The sequence below is a fragment of the Xiphophorus maculatus genome, chromosome 8 (genome assembly GCF_002775205.1).
Source record: "Xiphophorus maculatus strain JP 163 A chromosome 8, X_maculatus-5.0-male, whole genome shotgun sequence".
Classification (NCBI taxonomy): Eukaryota; Metazoa; Chordata; class Actinopteri; order Cyprinodontiformes; family Poeciliidae; genus Xiphophorus; species Xiphophorus maculatus.
In genome coordinates this window covers 25,285,727-25,301,928 of record NC_036450.1, presented here as the reverse complement: position 1 = coordinate 25,301,928, position 16,202 = coordinate 25,285,727, and the positions used below count along the sequence as shown (strand labels likewise).

The following is a 16,202-nucleotide window of genomic DNA, read 5'->3' as shown; positions in this document are numbered from 1 at the left end:
GGTAACATGACATTTCCATTCGCTTGTCCTCTGCTGGAAAAAAAAATCCCACGTTATTAAAAATGAACGATGTCTTGGAAACAGTCTATTTGGTAGGAAACATGCAGCATAGTGAAGAGCATCCACAATAACTCAGATTGTTGGCAACATCTGTATTTCCATGCATTCGGGCCCAGAGACGTGCGCAGACATGCTGACTGTTGGACACGTCCACTACACTTACCACGTCTCAACATCCAGCACCAGTCAGACAAGGTGGACAAGGAAGGAAGAAGGAAGAGAATCTGCAAAGTTTCAGCAGGTGAGAACTTTCTGAAATATGAGCATCCGTCACCGACTGGTACAGATTTCTGGTTTAGTCTGAGTCTGCTTTGTATTTCACCATCACTTTTTATTTCATTTTCTGCTGGTAGTTTTATGGAGTAAGGTTGGTGTCAATATGAAATGTACGTGCAGGAGTCTGTTTCATGTTTTTCAACTCGCACACGTGAAATCAGAAGTAAGATTACAAGTACCAATCACAAATGTACGAGTGCAAACCTTCGACATTGAAGCTGTCACGACGACAGACATTATGCATGGAACATTGATTGAACGTCACACTTCGCTTCTGAAGGAAATGCAGACCCTTCATTCAGTTTGAAAATGAAGATTCAGTGGCTTCCTTGAAAGTCCGAGGACAGTCAACCAGAGAACTGTTGAGGTTTTAACTCAGAAATGAAAATTCATCAAGTTGATTTAACAACAGAAGACTAAATGTTTAGTAAATGTTTACTAAACGTGTCGGTGGAACAGTTGATGAGCAATAAATGCACTCATCAGTAAGCCTGTCGGAATAAGCAATGAATTAACTGATCAATTAATCGCATGACAAAATAACTTGAGTTCAATTTCCATCCATCCATTTTCTTCTGCTTTATCCAGGGTCGGTTCAGCGTAGGAAAAAAAATGGATGTAGGCATTTTTCTATATTTCCTGGCTCCTGAACAGAGTATGAATGGCTCTTTACTGTTTATTAAGCAAAAATAATAATAAATATCCTCTCCTGGTTGAGTATTTTTGGTGTTTTAGATTCAAAGCAAATGTGACTGGATAAAACTGCTTTAAAGCCTAAAATAAGGATTGGGGCTGAAAGGATTAATTTGATTAATCGTAATGAATCGATTATTGAAATAATAGCCAACTAATTTAGTAATTGATCAATTAAGTGGAGTTTACAGACAAACCAAAACCCATCCATCCATCCATCCATCCATCCATCCATTTTCTTCCACTTATCCGGGAGTCGGGTCGCGGGGGTAGCAGCTTCAGAAGGGAGGCCCAGACTTTCCTCTCCCCAGCCACTTCTTCCAGCTCCTCATTCGTGAACAAGATCCTGAGATACTTGAACTCCTCCACGGGCCCCTCCCCCCCGGCCCGGAGAAGGTACTCTACCCTTTTCCGGCTCAAGACCATGGCCTCGGACTTGGAGGCACTGATCCTCATCCCGGCCGCTTCACACTTGGCTGCGAGCCGTTCCAGCGAGAGCTGCAGATCAGAACCTGATGAAGCCAATAGGACCACATCATCCGCCAAAAGCAGAGAAGCGATCCTAACGCCACCAAAACGGATCCCCTCAACACCTTGGCTGCACCTAGAAATTCTGTCCATGAAAGTAATGAACAGAATCAGTGACAAAGGGCAGCCCTGGCGGAGTCATACTCTCACCGGAAACGAGCCCGACTTACTGCCGTCAATGCGGACCAGACTCCGACACCGGTCACACAGGGACCTGACAGCCCGTATCAAAGGGCCCAGTACCCCATACTCCCGGAGGACCCTCCACAGGGCTCCCCAAGGGACACGGTCAAAGGCCTTCTCCAAGTCCACAAAACGCATGTAGACTGGTTGGGTGAACTCCCATGCACCCTCCAGGACCCTGCCGAGGGTGTAGAGCTGGTCCAGTGTTCAACGACCAGGACAAAAACCACACTGCTCTTCCTGAATCCGAGATTCGACTATCTGATGGACCCTCCTCTCCAGGACCCCTGAATAGGGGCACTCACCTTCCCAGGGAGGCTTAAGAGTGTGACCCCCCTGTAATTGGAGCACACCCTCCGGTCCCCCTTTTTGAACAGGGGGACCACCACCCCAGTCAGCCAATCCAGGGGAATTGCCCCCGATGCCCATGTGATATTGCAGAGTTGCATCAGCCAACACAACCCTACAACATCCAGAGTCTTAAGGAACTCCGGGCGGATCTCATCCACCCTCGGGGCCTTGCCACCGAGGAGCTTTTTAACCACCTTGGCGACCTCGTCCCCAGAGATTGGAGAGCTCAACCCAGAGTCCCCAGGCTCAGCTTCCTCAATGGAAGGCATGTTGGTGGGATTGAGGAGGTCTTCGAAATATTCTGCCCACCGGCCCACAACGTCCCGAGTTGAGGTGAGCAGCACACCATCCCCACTATAAACAGTGCTGGTGCTGTACTGCTTCCCCTTCCCGAGACGCCGGATGATGGACCAGAATCACCCCGTAGCCATGCAGAAGTCTTTCTCCATGGCCTCTCCAAACTCCTCCTACACCCGAGTTTTTGCCTCAGCAACCACCTGAGCTGCATGCCGCTTTGCCTGCCGGTACCCATCAGCTGCTTCCGGAGTCCCACAGGCCAAAAAGCCCAATAGGACTCCTTCTTCAGCCTGACAGCATCCCTCACTGAAGGTGTCCACCAACGAGTTCGAGGGTTGCCGCCATGACAGGCATTGACAAACTTGCGGCCACAGCTCCAATAAGCCGCCTCGACAATGGAGGTACGGAACATGGTCCATTCAGACTCAATGCCCCCCACCTCCCCTAGAACATGTTCAAAGTTCTGCCGGAGATGGGAGTTAAAGCTCTGTCTCACAGGGGATTCTGCCAGACATTCCCAGCAGACCCTCACAACACGTTTGGGCCTGCCAGGTCTGACCGGCATCCTCCCCCACCACCGGAGCCAACTCACCACCAGGTAGTGGTCAGTGGACAGCTCCGCACCTCTCTTCACCCGAGTGTCCAAGACATACAGCCGCAGATCCGATGAAACTATGACAAAGTCGATCATCGAACTGCAGCCTAGGGTGTCCTGATGCCAAGTGCACATATGGACACCCTTATGCTTGAACATGGTGTTCGTTATGGACAATCCATGACGAGCACAGACGTCCAACAACAGAACACCGCTCGAGTTCAGATCGGGGGGGCCGTTCCTCCCAACCACGCCCCCCCAGGTCTCACTGTCATTACCCACGTGAGCGTTGCGGTCCCCCAGCAGAACAAGGGAGTCCCCAGGAGGGGCACTCTCCAGTACCCCCTCTAAGGACTCCAAGAAGGGTGGGTAATCTGAACTGTCGTTCGGCCCGTTAGCACAAACGACAGTCAGGACCCTTCCCCCCACCCGTAGGCGGAGGGAGTCTACCCTCTCGTTCACCGGGGTAAACCCCAACGTACAGGCACCGAGATGGGGAGCAACAAGAATGCCCACTCCTGCCCGACGCCTCTCACCGTGGGCAACTCCAGAGTGGAATTATGTCCAAGGAGACTGGTTCCAGAACCAGAGCCATGCGTCGAGGTGAGACCAACTATTTCTAGCCGGAACCTCTCAACCTCACTCACTAGCACTGGCTCCTTCCCCACCAGAGAGATGACATTCCACCTCCCAAGAGCCAGCTTCTGCAACTGAGGATCGGAACGCCAGGGCTCCCTCCCTCGACCTCTACCCATCTCGCACTGCACCCGACCCCTTTGGCCCCTCTAATAGGTGGTGGGCCCATGGGAGGGGGGACCCATGTTTCCTCTTCGGGCTGAGCCCAGCCGGGCTCCATGGGTAAAAGCCCGGCCACCAGGCGCTCGCCATCGTGCCCCCCCTCCAGGCCTGGCTCCAGAGTGGGACCTCAGTGACCAGCGTCTGGGGGAGGGAACACGAAGTCCAAAGTTGTTTCTCATCATCGGGGTCTTCGGGCATTGCTTTGTCTGGTCCCTCACCTAGGACCTGTCTGCCTTGGGTGACCCTACCAGGGGCATAAAGCCCCAGACAGCATAGCTCCTAGGATCATTGGGGCACTCAAACCCCTCCACCATGATAAGGTGGCAGCCTGAGGAGAGAATTTCCATTTTGTTGAATATTTTTGGAGGGTAATTTTATTTACAGAGACTTCATAATCCATTTTTATTAATGGTTTCAGTTTTTTTGTGGGTTTTATTTCCTTTTTCTCTACTGGTATTAGTTGTGTTTTATTTTGGATATTTAAAATGTCGTCCAGTTCCTGCATGGAGTGTTATTCTGTACAAAATTAAAGTTCAATAGTTTTGCACTATTATGGCATTTTCAATTTATTAGTTGAAAACTGCATCAAAACGAGAGTATTATCGTTTATTGCAATCGTTTCCAGTAACAATTTATCGTCCAGCAAACTTTGCTGTCGCGACAGGCCTGGTCACCAGTATAAATAATTTTCCTTCAGCTGAATAAAGTTAGAAAATGTACAGATGCTCTTCCTTTGTTCAACAACTGACTCGCTTCTCCTGAACTGAAAACGGTAGTTCACAGTTCACGTCTCCTTTTTTTTTCCTGATTTCAAAACTAAGCAGCACAGAGAGACGCACACTGACACACACCTACACACGCCTGCAGGTGACTCACCTTGAGGTCTCTGTGTACCACCCCCATCTGATGGCAGTGGAGCACGGCCTCCAGGATCTGCTGGATGCAATGACTGCATGCAAACAGCAGGGGGAGCAGGTTAGTCCAAACACACTCAGGCCCATCTCATCTCGGTCACATTCATGCAGAGGCTCCAGTCAGCCACCACGATCCCCCAACAACACACACATACACACACATATTCCCACTGAGAAGGATCACTCTCAACACACACACACACAACCTGCCTGTGAAAAACTCAGACAGGCAACACACAGTGAGACGCCGCTCTGCGTGGGAGACCCTCAGTCTAACCTGCGTTTTTCACAGTAATTTATTCACAAACAGCCGCAGCGCCGCATTTGACTTCCAAGTTTCAAGCCTCTGCTTTTTGAAAATGCCTACCTATACACCCTCTCTCTCTCTCTCTCTCTCTCTCTCTCTCTCTCTCTCTCTCTCACACACACACACACGGTGTCTCACGCATACTCACTCTCTTTTGCTCTGAGGCTCAGCGGGTCCTGTTGCTAGGACCGACAAGAACTGATCATTTGGGTTTATAGTAGTGCAACAAGAATCCCAAAAGCAAAAAAAACCCCAAAAAACAACCCTGCAGACAGGCAGACGCTCACGAAGACAGACAGACAGACAGACAGACAGACAGACAGACAGCAGGCACAGGCAGATTGTTTTAAAATCACAGGCATGTTTCAGAGACACGAGCATGTAAATGCAGGGACACGATACGACACAATGAGACACACACACCTTGAGGTCCCTGTGCACTATGTCATGTTGGTGGGTGTAAGACACACTGTCTAGAATCTGATGGATACAGTGACTGCGGAGACAAAACGACAGGGTGAGCAGCAGGTAAAAGAGACAAGGAGAAGGACAGTGGGGGGGGGACAAGATGGGACAAGGGAGTCTTCAAGAAAGAAAAAGTGACACAGTAACACACACACATTACACTCTACAGGGATTTAAGCCTCCAGCTCTCGGCTGGACAAAATATATATATAGGCTTTTGCTGGCTGCTCTCTGCATTCTGCTGACTGGACAGACGTTTCATTTGTGTTTACATGAATGCTTTTTGATTCACATTTTTTGAAATATGTGTACAATTAATGAAATAAGAATACTTTTTTCTTGTTTTATGCTGACACACAAAATGGTGTTTGATATTCCAACTGTTACGACGAGAAACTATTTTCCTACTCAGTAAGCATTCCTTTGACTGATCCCGAAAGCTCAAAGACTGAGCTCAGAACTTTGATTTACCCAAACTGGGTTTTGTCTGACAACCAAAATTTTTTTCACCCTTTAGACTAGTATTGATAGCAGAAGGGAAAATGATTGCCTATTTCAGGTCATGGTTTGTTAGTGTCGTGTGACCAGCACTGCAGAATTTGCTCTGATTCCCAGAAGTCCTGATGAGATGTGCTGAGCACAGATAAGACACTGACTATGACTATCAAAATAAATGTAAAGCATTACATACACTGTAGGTGTAAGAAGAAAACAACTTCTTTTAAACGGTGAAGTGAAATTTCAGCTGCTGCAGTCCACTTTCACACCTGTTCCCCTCCTTGCTTGTTGTGGCGCTGGACCAAGAACCACTGATGGAAATGACATGAAAACCTCTAAAAAAGACATGAGTGCAACTTCCTTTCTCACTAAACGCAAACAAAAACTGGATTTAAAGTAGACGTAGCAGCAGTATATTTTCTCTTTTGGCTTTGGTAAAAGACGACAAGCCATTTCTCCCGCCAGTACTAGACTTGTGTGTTTGTTTTGGTTGTATTTAGCCCTAAGTATTAACTTAGGGTGCAATTAACTTGAACTGCAATGGAAACAGTTACGAGATGAATCATCATCAAGCCATATCAAAGCAGAGAGCAAAATAGCTAATGTTAGCTTAGCACTACGAAAAAGGGCTCAACGTGAAAAGATCTTCACCAAGACGTCAGTTTATTGAAGACTGCAGTCGTGTGTTCAGCCAGACTTCTCATTAGAAACGTATGGTAAAGCTAGGAGTGTGTGAGGTGACGTGGTGTAAAGACTTTACAGTTTCCTGGAAAGAGTTAACCAAAGTGGAGGAGCATATTGAGGCAGAAACTACAGTGTTGACAAAATATATTAAAAATGGCAGCGCTTTGTCCAATATGGAATTGGTGAGTTTTGTGTTATACAACCACAATGCTGTAAGCAGCTTTGATATGCATCAGATACCGGGGATACCAGATAACTAGGGAACATCCCTAGTTGTATTTTTTAAAAAACAACAAAACTGTTCTTGTACCATCTTTGGGACAGGGGTAACTGCATGTTTGCACAGCTGAAAGAATTAAATTAAAATTCGGATGAGGCCACAAAAGCTGAATGATCAAAATGAACTCTGGTCTCTGGGCAGTTGACCTTTAGTTCAAAATGAACCAGGGATACAAAACATTTTCTGAGCTATTTCTAAGGAACATCCATGTAAATAGTTTGGCTAGTCGGATATAAAAGTAACAGATTTTCTTGTTTTGTATCTACACAAAAAAATTGCTTCATATTTAAGCAATTTCACAACCAGTATTTTGGTGCACATATTTGTATCTGGTATGACTAACCCACACCAGAAATAATCTCTTTGCTATGTCTCATATTAACATTACACGTAAACATTTCAGAATTTGCCAGGTGGAAAATGTTCTCTTATTGGATGAATCATATTTAGTATGCATATTTACCATCTCAACAGGCACTGGAAACTGTCATAGATTCACGGAGGACAGCAGTTTGTGCTAAAGGAATAGTTCAGTTGTTGTTGACTTCATGTTTTGTGAAGTGGCTATGAACTGTCTTCTAGCATATCTGTTGTTCGGACATAGAAAAGCTAGAGCTAATGGCTGGCTAGTTTAGGGCCACAAATAAAGCTAATTTCTACCAGACCAGAACTCAATGTTTTAAATCCCAACTTGGCCAACAGGGACAATATGTTTTCGATAAAGAACCTAATATTGGTAATTTCAGAGTACTAGATGAAAAATGTTAAACGTGTGTGAAAGGTCACATTTAAACTTGATTTACTTTATCCCAGCTCTTATTCTACATCTTCAGTGACTACAGCAATGCTACAGTGTCATCTTGTTAGCCAATGCGGATTCAAATCTTGTTTGTACGTGTTCCAAGTTTTGGACTCGACAGCATGGTATTAGGTCAAAGGATTAAGATTAAGCCAGTGTTGTCTATGTGCTTGTTGCAAAATATCGATGGCTCCGATATAGAGTCTGTCGATATCAGTGTTGGATCGACAACACCACTGTAAGATCAATACTTTAGTTTCAAACTTCCTGTTGAAATGTTAGTTTATCTTAATATTGTAGTTCCTCAACGGTACCTCAGAAATTTTTTTGCACTTTAACTAGGACTTTAACATGCACTCAAACTTGTTTTGTTTTGCTATTGTTACAGTTTGTCATGCCAATATGTGCTGCATGTGTATTCCACACCTCTAAGAAGCAAACTACTGATTACTTTAGCATTGGAGAGGCTAATGACTAGGATGATAGACTAACTATCAGCCACTGGATAACCTACTCTCTCTGCTGTCCGTTAGCATGGGTAGCCTGGCATTATCATTCCAAACGCTAATGACTAGCATGTTTATGCTGATCAATTACTGGATAAGACACTTAAAAAAAAAAAAACTTTTATCAAGATGTATCTAATGCATGTAAGCAACATGTATTAGATGTGTTGGGATGTGATCTTTTGACAGAATTGACTGTGACCTAGCATGACATCAAGGCTAAATAAATAAACATAAAATATACCTACAAAATATTAGGTTGCAACTAGCTTATCCATGCTAGGTGACTAGCCTGTGCAGGTTAGTCGTTAGCCTCTCCAATGCTAACGCAACTGAATAGTCTCCTTCTGCTTTGCCAGTCAGTTGCTGGTGTCAGCCCATCATTAATCACATCATTAGCTGGCTTCGAAATGGATGTGTCATCTTGTGTTAAGGACATTGCTACAGCACAATAGTCTTAATTTTGGCCCTAATACTGCACCATACATCATTGCCATCATACATACACCAGCTTGTAAAAGGCACTAGTTGCTCATGCTCAACTTTTTGTCACAGAACCTCTTGACAAAAACAAATATCTAAGATTTTCTTGGATTTAAGTGAACGGAATATATAATTTGGGTGGACTGAGAGCTCAACAGGATGCAGATGGAACACAGAAAAGAATTTCAGTGAGACACTTTGGGCAGGAATATAGGCAAGTTCTTCACACTCCCACACACAAACATCCAGACTTGCATACGCTCACACTTACACAGTTAACATAGAATCAAGGAAGCAACATGGGTAACACATGGGAAGAACATGAAATGCAGAAATAATGCCCTTTAAAAGAAAGTAGGCAGTAATCTTCATCTGTTTGCATCAACATTCTGCTGACTGACCAATTTACATTCATGATGTTCTATTGGAATAACTTTATCTATAATAGTTCTAGTCAGAAGCTTGTGTCCACTCAACTACAAGATTTGGATGGATGAGCTGAGAAAAAACTACAGATTCCAGGATCATTCACCCATGCTAGTGATACCAGTGCATTGCATTTAGGGTATTCCATTGAGTTTGCATATGATATTTATGATGTCTTGGTGTATTATCTGCAGTAAACAGGACTCTGCGCTTATACTGTATGGAGTAGCAAAAAGTACTTCAGGTATATTTTTTGCCCTTCTGTTGCCCCCTGAGCTCAGGTGTTGATCTAACATGATAAAATACCAATTAGACACTACAGTGTACATCATGCAGACAGTGCAGGCAGTGGAACAAAGCTTTTCCTTCACAAAATTCTAACTATAGTCCTGATAAATGGATCAGGATTGAAAGGTACAATCTGGGAAACTAGCCACTGAAATTAGCTTCTTCTGTAGGGTGACAATGATTCAGTCTTAGTGATGAAATGAGACGCTCCTGCTCCTCTGTATTGAGAGGAGTCAGTTAGTGTCTGATGCCATTGGGGCGACTTCCTTTGGAGGTATTCTAGGTAGGTGCATCCCATTGGACTGAGACACTGGGGCAGACCTAGAACTTTGTATTGTCTTGACCCTGCTGACTGACTAAACAGTCTTGAACTTGCAAGACTTTAAATTCTTGCGAGTTCAACTTCTAGTGATTTAAGTAGACCTAAATCACTCAAATTGATTTAAGTCTACCTCCTGAAGGGTTACAGTATGATCATAGCCCATATCACGTGTAAAGGGTGTTCCTTCTGATTAAGGAACACCCCAGAATAAAGTGAGGCTGAGGAGGGGGAGGTCAGTGTTTCCTTATCCTTGTGACCTGAAGGCAACTAATATATGGCTGACGGGAACATTTTGTGATGCTGCCGTAACTCTGGTTCCTGACTGTACACGGATGCTTCTGCTGTTAGAATATTTGATTCAGGGTAAAGTATGATCTGTAAATTTAAAACCAGCAAATCCACTCTAAAAATTACATTACCTTTCAATAAATGCGCCTTTCCATTAGAATGAACAAAAACGAGCCAGAAAATTTGGCAACAGGTTCTAGGAGTGACAAGAAGGCGAAAGATGACATATTTATGGAGTTTTCAAAATAAAGCCGCTAAAATCTCTCATTATCCCTGCCTCTCTCTTCCTTTCAACGCTACTGTCCCCTTCTATTCTTTCTCCCCTCCACAAACCGCCTCCTCGCTCAAATTGATTTAGGTCTACCTCTTGAGGCCCTACAGCGTGGGCGTGTGTGCACTTTTTGTTTTGTTTTTTTGTATGTGTGTGTGTTGTTCTCTCTGTAAATTCTGACTCTGGGGGGGGGGGCTCCCTTCGACCTCCATTTGGCTCACAGAAAGAAAAACAAAACAGTGCAGAGGTGGGATCCATCAGAGATCACAATGCGCAATGCCCAAAAACAGGAGGGGCAGACGTCTACGAGCAATGTGTCAAACATTTTCTGCCTAAACGAGAGGAGAGCAAACTCTCCGGGCTGCTGGAGGACTGCAGAGGCTGGAGGAGCGACACATGGAGGGGAAGGCTGCAGAGGAGAGGGAGCGGAGGTGTGTGTGTGGGGGGGGGGTGGGGGTTACCTGGCGTCTGCTTCGCTGTAGTACTCCCTAGCCACTATGTCCTCGAACAACTCCCCTCCTGTCACCCTGAGAGACGGAAGGGATGGAGTTAGAAATTACACACTTTTGTTTCATTCACACACACATACACACCCCTACACGCACACGCACACCAACAGGAATAGGAGGGGGATGTCCTCATTAGGGGGAAACCCCGGCTGCAGGATTCTCTCTGACAGTGTTGCCATGGAGACTAGCTCCAGTGCGGGGGAGTTGGGGCTGCATATGTGTGTGTGTGTGTATGTGTGTTAGAGTGTGAGCAGCGCTAAGCGGGAGCCGCAAGCAGTGAGGGGAGGGCGGGTGTGTGCGGTTATGTAATGGGAGAGGGGGAGTAGGAAGGGGATGAAGAGAGAAAGAATGCAGAGATGGGGATGTAAAGTAACGCATGGAGGCTAAAATCAGCGCAGAGCAACGCAGGGAGCAGGTTGAGAAACTTACAGGTCAAAGATAAGGTAGTGGAAGCCTTCCTCTGAGATGCTGTCATGGAGACGGACTGCAACAGAGGCATCAAGATCATCCTTAAACTGAAGCCCACATCGTGTCTGTCTTCTTTAGAAATTAGAGACGCACCGATACGATATGAATATCTGCAAAGGACCCGATATTGAAAAAAAAATCCTAGATCTGGTATCGGTGACAATGTTCCCGATCCACAAGGGCAGATCTATTCAGTCTAATTCTATGCTTTGTGCTCCGAGTGTTGTCATGCTTTATTTATTTGACATTATATTTAGAATTCCTCGTCAACGTCCATTTCCTGTTTCTATCAAACGCCGATCTGCTGAAAGTTGTCGCAGGTCGACACATGCAAAACCCAAATGTGTCGACTCTGTCACAACTACGCAACCGCGCTCCTTGCAGTCTGAAAACCCGACTCAAATGGAGACGGACAAACAATTTGCCTGCAAGATTTCTGAGCTGGATCCTCCCAAAAGTCTCACGTCAGCTTTCACTTGGCTTTGTGTTTCTTTAATAAACATGGACAGAATGAAATCTGTTAGGTCATTTTATACAGACTAAAGATACATTTATACAAATGTACAACCCTAATTCTTTTTTTTAATTATTATTAAATCCTGATACCCCAGATCAGGGTTCTGCAGTCTTAAAATAAAACTCACAAATGTCACACAACTTTTTGAAAAAATTACCACTTATTGTTTTCTGTCATCATTTTTAAACAACCAGCAATTTATTTCTAATTTTAGGATTTAAAATGAAGATAAATATAACATTTAGCAAGAAGTCTTTGGGATGGAAATGATTTAAGAAACATTAAAAAAAAGCACATACATTTCAACCTAATGACAATAAAAACATACCTAAAAACATATTACTGGTTCAATGCAGATATTGCAGAAATAAACTGAAAAACTGTTAAAGATTTGCATTTGTTTTTAGCTGGGTTTTTTCCATTTTTATTCAAAATTAGTGATCATTACTGGAAGAGTCGCTTGTTGCTTCTTTTTGGTAACGACAGTAAAGGTAAAGGTACACTAAAGCACAGCTTAGGACCCGACCTTTGTCTTCTTCAAATGATTTTTCCATAAAGTTGCTCCTGTTCAGTTAGGAGGCAACCTTGACATAAGAAGCAGATATAGTTTGTCTTTTTATTTTCACTCGACACATTTAATGTTGGCGTTTATCGGTAAGAGAGCGTAGCTTCTGAATGATCAGGATTTGGAAAAGCTCACCGATGTTGGGGTGTTTGAGCAGTCTGCAGATCCTGGCCTCCCTCTCCAGCTTCTGGTGGTCTGATGGGACAGAACAGAACAGAGACGGTGGATGAGAAGCTAACAGCAGCCCGATCCGATCTGGTTAAATATAATGATGGCTTCAGGTAGTAAGTTTGGTATTTAGTGTTGTTTATATTGTTGTAATTTTATGACTTTGTACAGTGATTGCAGGCTGGACAAGGACTTTTAATTTACGTTTTTGATAATAGTCGGCTTTATTAAGGTACGTGCTCGGCTTAAGCTAGATGTGATACAAAGCATCTTTTATTAATGTGTTTTTGCACCTTGCCCCTGTTTTAAATCAATTAATAAACTAAACTAAGAAAGAAAACACAAGATGACTCAAACAGCTACAGGCAATAGGACAGGGAATTGAATCAAGTTTTCATATATTATCCAAATTTTATGATTACTTTCATGTTTATTAGTTCCTGACTTCAGATGGAATTACAACTGCACTGCAAAAACACAAGAACTTAGCAAGGATTGTTGGTCTGTTTTCTAGTGTAAATATCTTAGAACACTTAAAGTCAGACAAAACTAACTTACAAGTAACTTTTCAGCAGTAAAAAGCAGCTTGTTTAAGTGAATAATTTCTTAATATTGATGAAAATGTACAAGTTCCACAGTCAGATTCTGTCACTTATAACATGGGAAAAACATCTTGTTATAAGTGAAATAATCTACCAGAGGAACTAGTCATTTTTTAAGCAATATTAAGAAATTATTTACTTAAAACAAGCTTCTACTTCTTGATAAAAAGTTATGTATAAGTTATCTTATTTTAAGTGTACTAAGATATCTGCACTAGAAAGTAGACCAACAATACTTGGTAAGATTTTGTGTTTTTGCAGTGAAAAGAAGAACACTAGAAAGCAAAAAGTGGCAGAAATGAAATGAGGAAATAAAACAAGAAAAAACATAACAGACAGAGCAGAACGGGGTCAGAAAGGACAAAAAAGGAACCAAGAAAACAGCAGAAGTGAAAACAGCCCAACACACGAAACGAAGAACAGGACAGATAGAGAAGAAAGACGAGGAAGCAGAAGAGGAAGAAGAATAAAACTAGAAAACAAGCAGAAAGAAGAGAAATAGAAAGATGGAAAAACAAACATAAGTAAAAGGACAAACCGAGGCAGAGGTGAGGAGGAGAGAATCCTGAGGAGATGTGAGGGCGAGTTACCCCCCAAAAAATCAGTTTTTTACCCGAGTGACAGCTGGTCCTGCCCTGCAGCTTACACACACACACACACACTCACACACGCACACACACACACACACACACACACACACAGCTGTTTCAGCCACGATGTGAGAAGCGGTGAAGGACTTCATCCTCCCAGAGCAGAGGGCAGAACGGAGAGCAGCTGTCATGTTTTTAATAAAGGTTGTCATGATGCAGACTTTCAGCTCAGTCTCTGCTCTGAGTGTTAATAACACCACTGCTGCTATTTTCAGAAGTTCTCTGAGGCGCTCGCTCATTATATGAGCGGGAGAAGAACAAGCAGATGCTGCTTCATCACAGCTGGACTGACGGTGATGGAATTACATCTTAAAAGTGAGGAAAGAGGAGAGAAACGTGGATAAAATCGGATACTGTTTGCCTTACATGCCATCCAGCCCTGTGAAAAATGTCTAGCGCTAACAAGTTTCTGCTGTTTTTTGGGTTTTTTTGTTTTTGTTTTGCTTTTGTTTGTCTCACTTAAATGTTCTGGATCATCACTTAATACAAAATATAGTTTTTGAAAGATTTTATTTCTTGGGGGGTGGGAGGAGCAAACTCCTATGTGAGAAAGTAATGTCCTCCTAAAGCTAATCACTGGTTGAGCTAACCTTGGCTAACGTCCAGCGTTAGCTTCAACTGGAAATAAGGACATTTTGGCCAACTATTCTTTTCGTTTTCATGCATGAACAATATGTTTGAGATCAGGCCGCATAATCTCAATCATATTTAAGTCCAGGCTTTGAATAGGCCACTCCAAATCCTTCCTTTTCTGTAATCTCGGTACTTCAGAGGTAGACTCCATGTAAAATAACAACAGAAAAATATTGTAAAGTGGAAAACAGAAATGTTTTGTTTGATTCACAGTAAGCCTTTGTGAAATGTCAGTCAAAATGTGTGTGTTGTTTTTACAGAAAACAATATGTGAATATAATCAAATGTATCTGTTAAAATGACACATGGTGGTAAAAAAAAAAAAACAAGTCACAACAAAACAATTCTGTTACTATAACATTCAAATACTGGAAAGACTATGGGTTTTAAAAAAAAAACTATATTTTTTTTATTATGCATTTTTCACTTAATCTGTTTATGTAGAAAACTCGTATGCAAAATTAATATTTAATTTTTGTAGACTGAACGTTAATGTAATTCAGCTGCCATTTCAATCACTGTAAATTTATTGACATGTTTTTCTTAATAGTTATTTACTCAATATCTGTGATTTTCATAGGAAAACTCTGGTAATCATGGCCGTAAAAACGACCTTTATTTATTTATTTATTTATTTATTTATTTATTTATTTATTTATTTATTTATTTATTTATTTATTTATTTATTTATTTTTTAACAGTGTATGTACCTTAAAGCTTTTCATTTTAAAATGAAAATTGAAGCTGATGTGTTTTCTGTGGAACAGACGTGGAGGCTTTACGTGCTGGAAACAAACAGTTCGCTAGAATATTCTGATGTGGAGCTTTGAGGATCCGGGACACGCAGGCTGACGAGACGCTGCTGCGCCTGCGCAGTCGCCGCCTGACTTTCCTTTTCCTCACCTCTGGCAGAGAGCTTTTTGGTGTTGATGATCTTGGCGGCGTACTCTTGGCCTGTGCAGAGTTTGACGCAGCGTCGCACCACCGAGAAGGCCCCCCTGGGAGACAAGAGAACACAAAGGAAGGGGGAGACGGGTCAGCCGCCGCTGGAGCTGCGTCAGCATGGAAACGGCCTTCTCAGCGGTCAGACGCTGACCTGCTGAGCCCGGGGGGCGACGTCAACAGGAAAGATGTCAACACGCCCCTGATCCAGGAGTCCAGTTCTACTCTGACCCTCGGTTTGCTGGACCAATCCAGATTTTAGCTAAAGTCGCTAGCTGTCACTTTTTCTGAAGCTTACACGTTCCCTCACATCTCACTCCAAAAACAGAGAAGAGCGATTTTCACAACCCTGCCATTTGTGGTTGATTTGTTGTAACTTTTTACTTTTTTTGGAGGGGCGGGGGAAGTAGTTGAAAAGTCTACCTGAACTGTTTTGTGTGCTGCTTCTTTTCAAAGTACCAAAGTGAAGGTTGTGCGTCTCTATAGAGCTGCAAAACTCCGATGGTTAGACAAGCACGAAGTGATGATATTTGTTTTCGACTGATCAGAGAAAGAGCCATCACAAAACCCAACCTGTCTCACCACAGAGTCGAGATGATTCCTCAAGAGTCAGGCATCAAAAAGGGATTTATTTTTCTCCTTTAGATCAGGCAAGAACCGCAAACCTCCTTCCAAATATCCATGTTGGACTTTAGGTCAACTCAACTTTCCAGTGTGTCTGACCATATCTGTCAAAATATTGTGCAAAATGTGCAATTCACAAACGATATTCAAAGATTTGAATATTGTCACCTTCCTAAAATAATAACCTAAGTCATTTTTTAATTATTTTTTAG

The 16,202-nt window shown here is 43.2% G+C and overlaps 1 protein-coding gene across 4 annotated transcripts in view; it reads right to left on the bottom strand.

The window, feature by feature from the left end:
• camk2b (calcium/calmodulin dependent protein kinase II beta) overlaps positions 1–16,202 on the bottom strand; it is a 52,953-nt gene that overhangs the window by 30,277 nt on the left and 6,474 nt on the right. For all 4 annotated transcript variants that reach the window (XM_023338113.1, XM_023338114.1, XM_005806857.2 and 1 more), the window contains exons 2-6: positions 15,328–15,422; positions 12,507–12,566; positions 11,251–11,305; positions 10,774–10,839; positions 4,658–4,730 (exon numbers count right to left, since the gene is read on the bottom strand). In XM_023338113.1, the coding sequence (XP_023193881.1) occupies positions 4,658–4,730; positions 10,774–10,839; positions 11,251–11,305; positions 12,507–12,566; positions 15,328–15,422 (349 nt within the window). The remainder of the gene's footprint in view (positions 1–4,657; positions 4,731–10,773; positions 10,840–11,250; positions 11,306–12,506; positions 12,567–15,327; positions 15,423–16,202) is intronic.